Source organism: Octopus sinensis, linkage group LG1 (genome assembly GCF_006345805.1).
Source record: "Octopus sinensis linkage group LG1, ASM634580v1, whole genome shotgun sequence".
Taxonomy (NCBI): Eukaryota; Metazoa; Mollusca; class Cephalopoda; order Octopoda; family Octopodidae; genus Octopus; species Octopus sinensis.
In genome coordinates this window covers 57,831,507-57,847,824 of record NC_042997.1, presented here as the reverse complement: position 1 = coordinate 57,847,824, position 16,318 = coordinate 57,831,507, and the positions used below count along the sequence as shown (strand labels likewise).

General features: G+C 35.9%; 1 protein-coding gene across 2 annotated transcripts in view; it reads right to left on the bottom strand.

Moving 5' to 3' along the window:
• The window catches only part of LOC115214991, a 49,271-nt gene extending 36,840 nt beyond the window's left edge, over positions 1 to 12,431 (bottom strand). Inside the window, exon 1 of one of the 2 annotated variants that reach the window (XM_029784103.2) lies at positions 12,025 to 12,431. In XM_029784103.2, the coding sequence (XP_029639963.1) occupies positions 12,025 to 12,099 (75 nt within the window). In that variant the 5' untranslated portion in view covers positions 12,100 to 12,431. Of the gene's footprint in view, positions 1 to 9,162; positions 9,517 to 12,024 lie in introns of those variants that run through there. The other variant, XM_036501215.1, reaches the window with a different exon arrangement.
• Positions 12,432 to 16,318: the final 3,887 nt, after the last annotated feature.

Sequence of the window (16,318 nt, the reverse complement as noted above, 5' to 3'; positions counted from 1 at the left end):
TCGTGCCGGTGGCTCGTAAAAGTACCCACTACACTCTCGGAGTGGTTGGCATTAGGAAGGGCATCCAGCTGTAGAAACTCTGCCAGATCAGATTGGAGTCTGGTTCACCAGACCTCAGTCAAATCATCCAACCCATGGTAGCATGGAAAGCGGACGTTAAATGATGATGACTGTAATATAAACAAAATGTCAAATGTTTTGGTGTGTGACTTTTGGTCCACCATGTACTAAAGCTGAAAATAATATGATGAGATTGTCATAGGGTTGTTTGATCAGGGTTGGTCTGAGGTTGAATAGCAAGAAACTTGCTCAATATGATGAACAAATGCAACAAGATATATCCCATGATGTTAGCAACGTGACATATACTATGTTTGGTGTTTGGTGTGAAAGACTAGCAACTAGAAACTATTGTTTATTTGAGTATGCATAGATGCAAATGTATTATGTGTAGATAATACACCCATAGGTGTGGGAGTGGCTGTGTGGTAAGTAGCTTGCTTATGAAACACATGGTTCTGGGTTCAGTCCCACTACGTGGCACCTTGGGTAAGTGTCTTCTACTATTGCCTCGGGCCGACCAAAGCCTTGTGAGTGGATTTGGTAGACGGAAACTGAAAGAAGCCCGTCGTATATATATGTATATATATATATATATGTGTGTGTATACATGTTTGTGTGTCTGTGCCCCCCCCCCCACATCGCTTGACATCCGATGCTGGTGTGTTTAAATCCCCGTAACTTAGCAGTTCGGCAAAGAGACTGATAGAATAAGTACTAGGCTTACAAAGAATAAGTCCTGGGGTCGATTTGCTCGACTACAGGTGGTGCTCCAGCATGGCCACAGTCACATGACTGAAACAAGTAAAAGAGTAAACACACACACACACACACTAATCAATGAAATTCCAAGTTAGTCTGATTTTCATGTTTTATTATTTACAATTTTACAATATTGAAATAAACTACTACTTTCATGCAATATGCAACCATCAGGTTTATACAGTAACAGTCTAGTTCCATAATTGACAACTGTCTTAATTGTGGAACATTACTGCCACTGCCATAAACCTGGTGGTTGCATAATGCATGAAAGTACTAGTTTATTCCAAGATCGTAAAATTGTAAAAACTGTAAATAATAAAACATGAAAATCATTAATATATTCTTCTGTACACAATCATATAAACTCAGGTGTGTGTGTGTGTGTGTATGTGTGTGTGTGTGTGCATACATATTTATAAATATGTATATGTGGAAAAAGTGACCAAGAACATCTTCCTATGTACATATTTGTCAAGATTTTAACCCATCTACACACTGGCATCACCAAAATATCACAGTGAGATGTCAGCTCCATAAATGAAATATCACACTAACATATTGTTTCTAAAAGATTGTAATTTTACAAATTATCAATCTCAATTTGGAGAAGAAGCATACCCTAATTTCAATGTGTATTCCTTCCTGTCATCTGTTGAGTTATTCTTAAATGTGTGCTTAGTCCCTGACTGGATTTGAACTAAAAATCTTTATTTATAAATTAAAAGGTAATAAGGGAAATACTGTAAGATGAAAATGCATTTCAATACATTTATAATGAGTTTAAAAAATGTTCAGTTCCTGTATAAGCAAGGCCCAGTTTTCACCTGGAAATACACTCAACATACAGTATTATTTTTAATGCATCAATTTGTGGCTGGTACAAAGAATTTTTATTTCTGTAACACAATAAAAGGGAGAAAATGTACATATTTCCTATGTCAGCACGGTATTTCATTATATAATATGGAGAAATAAACTATCTATAAAACAAGATCAATCTTCTGATTTATTGGTAAAATGAAGCTTTCCATTTAAAAAATGATGGGATATTGCCAATCGCCAAATCAAAATACAGAGCAATATGAGAGTGAGCAAATTCTAATTGCTTGTTAGTGACATAACCAGTTCTGTGTCCAATCTAGCATTGTTTCTTTTTAACTATCTTAATACATCTCAAATGTGTAAATTACGATTAAGAAAATGAAATTCTTTATGTAACTTTTACTGTTTCAGTCATTAGACTGTGGCCATGCTGGGGGCACTGCTTTCAAGAATTTTTAGTTGAATAAATTAACCCCAGTACTTTTTTTTAAGCCTGGTACTTATTCTATTGGTCTCTTTTGTGGAACCACTAAGTTACAGGGATGTAAACACACCAACGCCTGTTGTCAGGCAATGGTGGGGACCAAGTAAAAACACAAAGATACAGACAAAGATATTGATTCCTCTATTTCTAGCACTTATTTTTTCTTGCCTCCCATCAGATACACACACACATCAAAGCACCCACTTCATTACATTGTAACATTACCCCATAAGTAGTTATAAATTTTGACATATACCATCCATATGTAGACAAAGATATTGACATATTGACATTTGACTTTGCTATCTTGGTACTATTGTTGCTGCTGGTTGGTCATTAAAGAGTTAGTAGTGCTGATGTTGGTTGTATTAGTTTTAGTGTTGGTGTGTTGGTACTCTAAATTGTGTTGATGATGAAAATGTTAGAAGTAACTGCAGCATTAAGAATACAGCAAAGCTAAATGCTTATGAAATTAACTTTACAATTATAAGGTCCTGGGTTCAATTTCACTGAGATGTGTCATGAGCAAGTATCTTTTATCATAGCCTTGAGTCAACCCAAGCTTTGTGAGTGAAATTGGATTGAAAGAAACTATGGAAATTTCTTGGATGGTTTGTACATGTGTTTTATAGGTCCACCTTTATTGCATCTGATGCCTCACTGATTCCATCTGAGTATTAATTACATTATGGGTAGATGTTTATAGAATACTCAACCACTTACATGCTAATTCACAAACAGGTAGTTTAGTTGATCGAACAACCGAATATTCATCAACAAAATACATGAAGATCTATTATTTGTTATTACTATAATGATAGCATTTATGGTTGTGTTGGTAATAATGGTGGAGGTGGTATTACTGTTAGTGAATATTATAGTGGTTGTGTTGTATCAGTGGTGGTGGTGGTGGTGGTAGTGGTGATAGTGGTCATGCTATTTATTGTTTATGGTGCAGATGGTCGTATTGACCTGAAGATCCTATGGTCTATGGCTTTTCAACCATCTTTTAGGTCTAGGGCTACAATTATCTCATATGTCCTTTTATTTAAGATGTTGTAAGGACTTTGCTCCATCTAAAAAAAATATAAATTTCAAACTTTGGTACAAGGCCAGCAAATTCAGAGGAGAGGATAAGTCAACTACATTTTCCCCCAGCCCTCAACTGGTACTTATTTTATCAACCCTGAAAGAATGAAAGCCCAAATACTACTAAACATTTTGCCTGGTGTGCTAACAATTCCTCACTGCCTTTTTCTCCATCTCAAAAATATTAAAAGATTTCATATCTCATAATATCTACGCAGGAGATTACTTATTCCAAGGAGGATGACTGATACGTCTTGCAGATAATAGAGAACTTTTCATATGGCATAAATATCAGAAACATATTCTGATATGATTGGCTTTGATGGGTAGTGCTGTTTTTCATGAATTGTTTGGATTCACAATTAGGTTTTATTCCGGCAACCCTGCCTAAACCATAAAACAAAAACTCCACTACAAACATCAGAGCCCTGATCCAATTATATTATGAAATACACTATACATTTGAAAGACAACTACCATAGATACACTGACACTTGGTTCATGCTATTTGCAACTCTTGCTGTTGTTTCTAATCAAAAAGTTGGAAAATTGACAGGAGTAGTTGCATTGATGCCAGTGGTGTTGGTGACAGTGATGGTGTTAACTATAGTTATCTTGGTGGTGGAGTTGATGATAGTGGTATCAACTGTGTATTCAATGTTGGCAACATAGGTTGTGTTAATGTTAGTGATAGTGGTAGTAGCAGGGATTGTGGTGATAGTGTTTGGCATTGATGATGTTAGTGATGTTGGCAGTGATAGTAGTGGTTGTGTTATTGTTGATAGTGGTGGTAATAGTATTGTTGTTGCTAGGTCTCTGGTTAATCTTTATTGAGCTGAGACATCAGTGCTCATAAAAGGTATTTCAAGCATATTTTAAGATACATGCAAGTCTAGGCTATCTTATGCATGTACATACATATATATATACATGAATGTATGTATGTAATATGTTTGTATATCCGCAAGTATATATTATGTATGTATGAAATACATATATGTATGTATGAATGGATGCATCTGCCAACCCATCTTCCCAACACATTCTTCCTCCACCCATGTTTATGTCACCCTCAATGCCTTCACATATCTACCACCGTACCTACTCCCCCACCCCCTGAGCTATTCTTATCACTTGCTACAGTTACATTTCCCTATCTCAAACCATCTCCCATCACACACTTATAGAACATCTCACCTCCATGTCAAACAGATGTCAAATGATGACGATAATGAAACTGATGTAATATTGCACCATATTAAATGTTTGGCTTTTTATTTTTGTTTTTTATATATCGTTTGGCTTGGAAGTTAGGTTTTAACTTGGTAATCCTGGTTGATTACACTTACCATTAACCATCTAAATGCAAAATTTAATTATATCGCCTTGTATGTCGTATATGGAGCAAGTATAAAGGCGCATATCCAAAATGTGAGTGACTATGAAGATCCTCTACAACAAGAAACCTGTTCTTTTCTAGCCCCTTCTTTCACACTTAAGCTCCTTTTCTAATAGCATAAAACTACCTCTCTTTATATAATAGCCTCCACTTATTTGAAGGGGATCTTAGTCTCCCAGTTTCCATGGCAACCTCACTAGTGCCATGAAAAGTAAAGTGGTTGGCATTAGGAAGGGTATCGAACTGTAGAAACCATCCCAAAGCAGACATTGAAACATGATGTGGTCTTAGATTCATCAAATCGTGTCAAGCCCTCTGAGCTATACAGGATGAAATATGCACATTAAATATGCATGCAGGCATGTATGTGTGTTATCTGATTATACAAATTATATTCACTAGGGTAACGATTCTTCATGTAAAGCAGGTGAGCAGAATAAGATAACAATTCATTGTGATTAAAATAAGTGTTGTACATCTGGGGTTTTTGTTGCTGTTTTTTTAGAATGTGACTAATGACCATCATTTTCTGTTGATTGTCATATATCTCGTTTTTGCTTTCCTTCTTTAAATTGTTCTTGCCAAACAAAGCTATTTTTCCTACACTATCCATTATGTCCTTCATTGTTTTTAAGATAACAGAGTATAGTTTTAGAAAAATATAACTGCTACTTCTAATACATAACAATAAGCATTTCTTGAGTGGTTGAGTGGTTGGTGTTAGGAAGGGCATCTAGCTGTAAAAGTCCTGCCAAAACAGTCACAGAAGTCTGGTGCAGGCTTCTACCTGGCCAGCTCCTGTAAAACCGTCCTGCCCATGCCAGCATGGAAGGCAAATATTAAACAATGATGAAAAAGGATTGAAAAAAAATGGGGATTGTTTAATCAAGTTGTTTACTCTCTCTCTCTCACACACACACATTAAAGATTGTATGGAGAAATCAATCAACCAACCAACTAACATTTATTATTATAATTTATATATATTATATTATTGCTATTTATTATCAGCTATTATTATATATTGTTATATAGAGATTAGAAAAGAAGAAACTCCTTTTCAAAGGTAAGATATGTAAGTGTTTGAATATTATAAATAAAAGTAAGACCAGATACATGCCTATAACACTATTTAAGGTGAAGGTTACAGTGGATTGATAATTGTTATTGATTTCTGAATGGATATGAACTCTAAACAGTGAGATAATGAAATACCCATGAATGGGTATTGCCTTATTTTCTTGACTGCAATAAGATCACAAATATAAAGTGAGCCTACTTTTACAGTGGGCAGACAGGTGTCCTCACCTTGTTTGTTGTTATCACAACATTTCAGCTATGTACTCACCAGCCTTCATCAGGTGTTCTGGTGGAATTTCAAACCCAATCCTTTATTTGACCCATAGAAGAGAATATGACCAAAAATTGTGTGTACTCTATCCCATGCAGTTGTGGTAGGTTATACAAAGGCAAAACATGCTGTCCCCTTAAAGTAAGAATAGAGGAACATTGTAAAGCTGTGACATGAGGGGAATGTTGAAAAATAGGGTATAGCCAATCATGGATGGAAAAATGGGGACCATCTCCTGCTGTGGGATGAAGTTAAAATAATCAACAGAGAACACCACTGGAAAATACGAAAATTAAAAGAGGCTGCACATATACTAAGACACAATAACCTCCTAAGCAGACCTAGTACAGATATGAATGTAATATGGGAACCAGTATTAAGAAAAGATAAAATACTAGGTTTATAAGCCCTAAAATTCACTTTATAATTGAACACAGGCATATAGTGTAGTGGATAGGAGCACAGGCTACTAACCCTCAGATTCTAAGTTCAATCCCAGGCAAATAATATCAAAAGAAAAATAACATCAGCAACATACCTTAGGAATGAGAACAGTCAAATAAAAGATTGGGTTCAAAATTCCACCAGAACATTGCATAAAGGCTGGAGAGTACATCAGCCGAAATGTGATAACAACAAAGTGAGGATACCTATCCATACATAATTCCTCATCCCAAAAATATAGAATAGCCTACTTTTTGTAACTATAAATGTCATATATTTTATCCTCTTATGTAATGTAACTCCAGAATAAATTTTTAAGAAGCTAATTTAATATCACTGCAAATTTTAAAAAACAAAATTAAATATAAATACTAAAACTGGCTTGGTTCCTGACTTTATTCAATAACTTTTGAATGAAGGCTATAGCATGAATTTATAATGGTCATTGCTCATAAAATGAGCTTATTATCAAAGTCTGATTCATTATCTAATTTTCTAAATATCTCCAACCATTCTTCTTGATTTAACATTTCATCTATGTCCCATCCTATCAGGCACGGTCCCAGGAATTTTTAGAAGGATGGGCACAAGGTCAGAAGGGAATACAATTCCAGGAGAAAAAGGTATAATAACATTATTTAGAAAGGTGCACTTTTCTTGATGTGGGAGGGCACGTGCTCCTTAGCCCCCACCTCCTTGGATCTGCCCCTGTCTATCATTTCATCATCCAACTTTATCTAAACTTGCAGTGGCATCTTTCAAAAGAGGATCATTGGTTCTTTCCAAGCCATAGGCTCATAAGTCCAGTTTCACAGATTCTGTGACATATACATTTTACCCTGGATGGGATGCCAGTCCATCACAGGATCACTCATTTTTGCCAACTGAGTGGACTAGAGCAACATGAAATGAAATGTTTTGCTTGCAAACACAATGTATCACCCTGTCCAGGAATTGAAACCACAATCTTACAATCAAAAGTACAATACCCTAACCACTAAATCACATGCCTCCACATAGTGGTGTCATTAATTACATTCTAATTATTCTACAACAGATTATCCATTCAATTTATCCATTATTAAATTGATTATCCATTCAACTTATAACCAGTGCCGGTCATTAAAAACCTCTTGGAAACCATATGCTCAGGTAAAGCATTCTAAGCTATTTTCACCAAATTTTTTTGGTTACCTCCTGCTTTTCTACTTCATCAGATAACACCCATGATAACCAGTGTATCATAAATTCATCTTTAACTAGCTTCATGAGTTTTCAAATATTTAATGTGTTTCACTGACTCAATAAGATGAGTTTTAAATAATCCCATATTGTCACTGCAGGTTTCTTTTAAAATGCTTCATGTTGATTATTCCATGCTTTTCTCAGCTATAGATCTATTTATGCCTTCAACATCAATACAGCTTTTAGAGTGGCATTGAACAATAATTCCAGAAAGAAAATTTTCACTCTTTAATTACCTTTCTTTTAACAATAACCATGGGGTGTAGTTTGTTCCATCAGCTAAGCAACACAAAACTGCAATAAAATATTTTGTGGACAGTTTCATCTCCTGTGTCTTGGTGTTCTAACATAGATTTACATCCTTTTTATGTAGTGTTCTGTTCTCTGACATGTTAAAAGACAGTTATCTCATCTATGTTTCCAATTTCATGCAGTTCAAAAATCATACTGTTGTTTCAACTGCATAATATGATGATATAAACCTATTATTAAAATTGGAGGGAAGCTTCAGTGAAATCAAGTTAAACACATCTGGAAAATCTCTAGTACAGTTCATTTTAAAGATTGACCGATTTCATATTGACGTTTTCTTTACTAAAAACTTTATATTCAGTGCTGTAACAAAAAACATTCACCCCCCCCCCTTTTTGTCTTACGTACCTATCTAGCCAATTCTCAGCTTGGTAACTGAATTAACAATTGTCACTTGATGTATTCGCTACGCTGACTGGGTTTTATAACTGAAGGTTACATAGAGAGGGGAAATAAAAACCGCTAATTTTGATTGTTTTGTTTTTAGTATATATATATATATATTGTCTTGCATTGTCCACTAACAAAACACGGTAGCTTGTTTAGTGGTAATTTTTGCTTGCTCTCTCTCTCTCTTTCTCTCTGTCACTTTACACCACAGTCACCTCGTTTTACTTAGGGGGGAGTCTCAGCAATCGAAATCGGTTACATTGAAAGGTGTAGGGATTTTTTTTTCCTGGGGCAAAATAAGGCAAATTATTTAATAGAAAAATGTAGGGGTTATTTTAATGATAGAAAGTGGTTTTCGTTAAGGGGTTTGCGGCTGCTTTCCAGAGAATGGTGTTTATGGAAATACCTATTCTAATTCATAGCATTTAATGAGCTAAGCATTTCTAGAAAATAATGGTTTTCGAAGGAGTAAGACAAACATCAGTTCTAAACAACGACAAATAGGAAGCTTGACAAACATGGCCCCGCATACAGCTATGCATCCAGAGGAGCTTTGTAGTTTGCTTAAAGCATTGTGATGCAGAAGTAAAACAACAAATAATAGAAATAAGAGTTTATGTAGATTCTGTCATTTTGATTGTAGAACGGACAACGACTCTGCTTTGTTGCACTAGACAAAGCTGGATCACTGCCCGTTCGGCTAACAAAATGACAGGATCTACATAAACTCATATTTCTGAACTGTTCGTTTCGTATAATGGGCCTCTGTGCCTGAAATAAATAAAGGTTACTTTAATTTACCCTTTTTTTCATACTGTTAGAAGCTCTCCTTCATTATTTGCTATTTAACTAAGCATCAGTTGTCTACTTGACGCCGGCGTAGAAGGATGTATACACACTGTCATCGTAATGTTTACAAACGCAGCATTCTAAATTGGGTTCAGGGAATTTACAAGTGTATTCTGGCATTTAAGGGACATAGGAAATACACATTTTAGAAACTGTCGTTTTACATTGAGTATCTCCAGGTAATATTACGACACACTTGAGATTGTTATGACTTCAACACAATGTACGCACACAACGTATCATTGGCAATAATGATCCGAAACTCAACTAAAACAGTACGTAACCAAAAAAAATTCTAAGCACAAGTGTAGGCATAATTGTGTGGTTAAGAAGTTCGTCTCACAACTACGTCATTTTGAGTTCAGTCCCACTGAGCTCACCTTAGACAAGTACCTTAGTTCAGGGCTGACCAATGCCTTGTAATTGAACTTCGTTGACACAAACTGCGTGACAGCTTGTTATATATATATATATATATATATATATATATATAATATAATTCGAGACAAAACCACTATTTTAAAACCAAACAAGGAAAGACTTAATCAATACATAAAATTTTAATATAAATTAAATAAACCGCCACTACAAATGTTTCATGTCTGCTATATATATCAGGTTGGTGCAAAAGTAATGTCCGATTTCTAGAAAAAATATTTCATAGCAAATTGATCAATTTTTTAACCTCTTCTTAAAGAGGTGTCTAATTTGTACTATTTTCGGCAATCTTTCGTTTGTAGTAGCACGTTTCCGTCGATTTCCGTAAAAAACTTTTATTTTTTTACATATGGCCTTGCGGGAACATTTGAAGTAATGAGAGCGAAAGAGACTAAGAGGAAGCGATTTTATGACGAGGGAATTTCTTTTGAAGTTATCAAAGCATTGATGTACATGTGTGTGCGTGTGTGTGTTTGATGGGGTGTGGGAGACAGACAGTATGTTGTGTAAGTGAAGTGCTTCTGTTAGTGTGTGTGAAGAGACAGAGAGAGTAATGTGTGAAAGAGAGAGATAACTGAAATTTTTTACTCGGTGTATGTGTATATGTATGTATGCATGTATGTGTGTGTGTGTATGTATCTATGTATGTGTGTGTGTGTATGTATGTATGTATGGCCGATTCAGTGTAATTTTTTACTCGGTGTATGTGTATATGTATGTCTGCATGTATGTGTGTGTGTGTGTATGTATCTATGTATGTGTGTGTGTGTATGTATGGCCGATTCAGTGTAATTTTTTACTCGGTGTATGTGTATATGTGCTTCGGTAACTTCAAAAAGAAATTCGCTCGTCATAAAATCGCTTTCTCTTAGTCTCTTTCGCTCTCATTACTTCAAATGTTCCCGCAAGCCTATATGTAAAAAAATAAAAGTTTTTTACGGAAATCATCGACGGAAACGTGCTACTACAAACGAAAGATCGCCCTAGGCAATCTTTCGTCGAAAGATCGCCCTAATTTGTACTATTTTCTTTCAGATTATCTAACTTCTAGACATAATTCTCAGAAAATTTTACGACCATGTTTGTCCTATCTAAAGATCACATAAGAAGTTGCAGGAGATGGTTTTCCCGTTTCCGAAGTGATGATTTCACTTTGAAAGAAGAGCCAAAAGAGGGTCGTCCAAAAAAACTTGATTCCGTAATAGTGGAAGCTCTTGTACTGCTAGGGAACTTGCAGAACAGTTAAACATGGCCCATACAACAATGGTACACCAACTAAAACATATTGGAAAAGTTTCAGTGGCTGGAAAATGGATTCCTCACGAGCTGTTTCCCGAGAATCGACAACGGCGAGCTGTTTGTTGTCAATCATTGCTTTCGCGACACTTTCAAGCAACATTTTTACACTGGCTTGTTACAGGTGATGAAAAGTGGATTCTTTACAATAATGTTAAACGCCGTCGCTCTAGGCTCAGTTGAGGAGGACAGCCAGTTCAGCAACCGAGAGCAGGACTTCATCCAAACAATACATACATACAAACAAACAAACAAATAAATAAGTAACAAGGATATCCTTGCATTTTGTTCACCTAACTTAGAGCTACACGGACTATGCTGAACTGGCTTGGTGCCTCTATTTAATTACCTAATTCAACTGAATCTTAATTACATATATATATATATATATATAGTTTTAACGCCCACTTTCCCATATAGAGAGAGAGAGATAGATGTGTATGTGTCTCACTGCTTAACTAGCGTTGATTTGTTAACGTCTTCCTAAAGTTCTCTTTGCGGTTCGGCAAAGAGACACTGATAAAATATTGGACTTAAAATAAGTAACCCTAAGCCTTAAATATTCGAGGCGGTTCTCCAGCACAACCGCAATCCAATAATTGAAACAAGTAAAAGAATAAAATAATGTTAAGAAGTTGGGTCGCACCAACAAAAAAATCTTTAAGCCTGTGGTTCTCAAACTAGCAAATACTACACACACACACACACAATAATAATGTTTTGTTTTTTTACACTCCTCCTTTAACGAGAAGACAAAATAGATTTTAATCCATATAATTCTTTTTTCGCCAATTTTGGACATGTTTAAGAAGTAAACAAAAATACCTTAATTTAAAACATGATAATCCTTCGGCTCCACAGAGAAATCGGACCCTTTCCTACGCAAAATAAATTACCTAGAAAAAGTCTTCCATCAGTTGTCAAACAATCTGATACTGAGTAATGCATCTAGTATAGTTTGACCATAGCAATACCTTGAAATTCAGTGAAAACAATTATAGCTCGTGAATGCATTCTGTAAGGATTAATGATTATTATTACAATAAAATAATACTGAAATATTAAATTAATCAAACATACCTTAGTACGCTTTGTTCGGCTCTTTGCAGGTAACTTGATGTCCAAGTAGCCAGCATACTCAGCACCTCCTCTCATAATTGAAAACTAAACTTAAATCGTTTTCAAATGGCTAATGAAGATAAACAAAAAAAGGTGGGAGTAATAATCCAGAGAAAGAACAATAAGAGAGCTCTCGTGAGAAAAAAAAAGGATTTTTAATCCCAGCGGGATAAATATATTGACGGTAGGCGGGAAACTAAGTCTTCTAATGAAGTTAAAGTGTTGATTAAACTGCTGGCAACTGAACTTTTGTGAAGCAGTGGCTCTGATTAATTTTCTATCTCCATTTCCTTGTTACTGTTCTTTGGGGGTAAGGGTATTGATATGCATTCATTAGCTCGTTTCCAGTTCTATATTTCGCTTTTTTTAACCTGTGGTCCGTTGACAAATGCCTGATAAGACTTTAACTCGGTACACAGTACAGATGAAAGGCCATGATAATTGTAATCAGAGCAAAGAACAAGATTAAAAAAAGTTATCAGCAACAACGAACAGCTTTAAATAATCTAACTTTTGAACAGTCTTTTCAGCAAAATTAAATGAAATTACTTAAAGGTTCTTTTTCTTGTTTTATAGCCTTAAATCTCGAAGTTTGCACATATCTCCATGAAAAAAAGATGAAATAAATCCAGTTTGAAACAGATGTCGAAGTTGGGTAGTTCAGCTGATTTGTCTTAGATCTGTGAACTAACCTCATTCTTTGGCTGTCTCAAAAAGATTTTTTTTTAGCTTAAATGATCCATACACTTTGATAGAGACAAGCATCGAAACCTAACTAGAGTCCACCTAAATCATCAATCAATACCAGACAAAAACCTTTTGCATCAGTATTAGCTTCGATTAATCAAGAAGTCTGCCGACCAAGGAAAAAATTTTTGAAAACATAATTTAGACCTGCATCAACATATTAGATACAAAACTGCTCGTGAGTAGCTGTTTTAGGACCTTGCAGAAAATATAACATCGAAGCACATCTTTCGTCAAAGTAAAATCGATCTAGTTGTTAAGCTCCAGGTCAGTTATGAAGCGTCCTAACTATCACATTTCTGTTAGTATATTTTAGACTCCTTTTCTTTTTTCTTTAGGAATGTAAGCTAATAGGAAATATTAAACAGCTAACAGGTAGAGGTTCCTTTTTGGCTCATTTGATCTAGTAATATTTGGACGCGTTAAATGCATTCGTAGCATCCCAGATTGTTGTCCAGACTCCAGCTCATCTCTGAACGAACAGACCTGTGATAAAAAAAATTTTTTATTTTTAAAAAACCTTCAAGACAGTCGTTCCATCTTACCTTTTCGTGCAGATATCAAGGACGGTTATCTTATGTTAGAGTGTGACTTGAGAGAAAATTTACCGTTATTATAAGCAAGTCGAGTGACAGCGTGAAAATTCAGCTGTCATCCCCATTCCCTGCTCGTATTTTTAGAAGACCTCATTAAGGGAAATAGGCGATGTTTTGGGCATATATGCATACCATCCCATTCAGGATTGTTTTACTGGTATTTTTTGACAATTTCTTTGGACTTCTGTGTTTTAAATCTCAGAGATCGTGAATGTGGAAAAAAAAACCTCAAAATTTCAATTTTTCTTCCCTCCATTTTTTTGCCTTTCTTCTCCCTTTCGGAAAATGAAGCCCAGCCGGCCGTAAATTTTGGCATACATAGATATACCATAGGCATATTGAAAGTAATTGAAAAGTGAGCATACATTTTTCATGAATTGATAATAAATCATTCAAATTGTACATCATGGTAGAGTAACAAAAGTACTGCTCAACATGGTCTCCATCATAAGTGATAATTTTGCACAATCTCTTAGAAAAAACGCAAATGTGCACTATTGTACTCCTTCACAACCATGTATACCTACCTGTACCATCAAATCATTATCTCAGAAAACTACGCTTCGTTGAATTGAACAAGCAGAAATTGTAAAGTGCCATATTCTGGCTGTATGACGGAGGAAGACCACTAACCAACCAAATTTACCGAATGCCTGATTTGATATCAATGATGTGTGTGGTTGCGCATTATTATAATAAATATGGATTGCTTTCAAATATTTGTTCAGTCCTTTCTTCCTAAAGACTTCTCTAAGAATTTTTAGTCTCACTGTACCACTTTCAGTTCACAATAACCACATTCCAGAACATCGAAGAGAATAATGTCCTTATTATACCCCAAAATAATTTCAATGACCTTCTGTGTTGATCGCTGGCTCATGCGACTATGCCATCATTTCTGGATCATCTGAGTTACAAAGTATGCCACTTCGTTTTCATTGGTATGTTCAACAGACCGGTACAAACATCTACCCTTCTCTCCTTCAAAGGAGATGTCAACTACTATCGTATACTTTGCACAGGTTCCAACCCAGAGTCTTCGATACTATTTTCTGTAACGCGTTATGACCATAGTGCAGTCGTGCATCAAACTCACGAATTGTGACTCCTCTGTCTGCGTGAATCATTTCGTTCACTCACAAGCGATTCATGTCAATCAGTAGCCGAAGTTGATGGTCTCCTGTTGCGTAGTTTGTCTTCAATGGCAGTTTCCACTTTTTTAAACTTCACCCATATGTGCACATAGCTCTTTTGATGTCATCTTCATAAACAACTTGTAACCTTCTGTGGATGTTGGATAGCCTGCACCCCACCTTCGTCAAGTATTCAATAACGATACATTGTTTTTGATTGAAACATTATTTGTCTGCAATAAAGGACAGGAAGAAATGTTGTTATAACGGAAGAGTTATTCTAACTCAAACAACCTACGTCAGTTAATGAAAAAGTTGTGTATGTGTGCCCTTGTCTTGACATTGTGCGATGGATGTAAATGAGCACTAGTTTCACACAAGGGTCGGCTGAAAAGTTCATAGGCTGACCAAGATACTCTCATGAAATGTAACCAAATGAGATTTATTTTCCAACATAACCCCCTAGCGATCCACACACTTCTTCCATCGGTGTTGCAATGCTTGGATCTCGTACGTGAAGAAGCTTTCATCCTGTTGGTCAAAGATGTCATCAAAGACAGATATGACGTCATCATCATCACGATACTGATTCCCAGCCAAGTGCATTTTCATTTTGGGAAACATGATAGTCAAAAGGGGCCAATCAGGAGAATAGGGATGGTGATCAACCAGTTCAATGCCAGTCACACGCTACAGCTGTGCTGGAGCATTGTCTTGATGAAACAAAACCTCTTTTGTCAGTTTTCTTCAGTGTTTGGTCTTGATAGCGTTTTGTAACTACCTCAGCAAGTTGGCATTGTACTCTTCATTGATAGTATGGCCCTTTTGAAAATAGTACATAAACACAATGCCTTTTGCATCCCAAAAACTGAGGCCATCGCTTTCCTAGCAGATGAAACAACTTTGACCTTCTTTGCAGCAGGTGAGGAGGGGTATTTCCACGGCATGTATTGTCTCTAGCTCAAAGTGATGCAACACTGATCCTGGGTTAGGAAACATTCAAGGAAACCAGCTGGATCTGCCTAAAACAATGTTAGATTTTCTCATAATGTAATCAGGCTGCTGCACTTTTGACCAGGTGTCAGAAGACATGGCACTCAGTGAACAGAACCTTCGTCTTGCCAAGTTTATTGTGCAGAATATTCTCAACTCTCTCAAGAAATATGCTAATTGCATTGGCTATTTGATTTATAGCCAATCGTCTGTCATCCATCACTATTTGGTAAATACGATCAATGATTTCCTCAGTAGTGCAGTTGTAGGATATCTAGACCTTGTGTCATCTTCAAGACTCACCCTGTTGATAATGCTGAGCATCATCCCCTAATATAGCAACCATGTCAGCATGAATGTCCTTGGTAGGTAAACCCTTTTTCTGTAGGTGCTTGTTAACAACATGATGCCAAATTTTGTGGATTTTCAAGAGATGTTGCTACTAATTACCTTTGAATTCTTTGAACTCTCAGATGTTTACCGGGAAAGAAACAATACAGTTATTAATAAGAAAAGCTGAAATTAATGCATGCAAGATTTCACAGCTCTAGCATCACTCCTTCATAGTCAACCTATACATTTTTCTGCCTACCCTCATAAAAGTAATATTTTTTCCAGTCTTCTGTGTAAAATGTCTGGCCATGGGCAAATATTACTTTGTTTAAAAATGGATGAAGGTTGGTGACAAGAAGGGCATCCAGCCATAGAAAATCTGCCTCACCCATGCAAGCATGGAAAAGTTAGCATTTAATGATAACATTTCCTACCTATTTGATTGAGCTATTT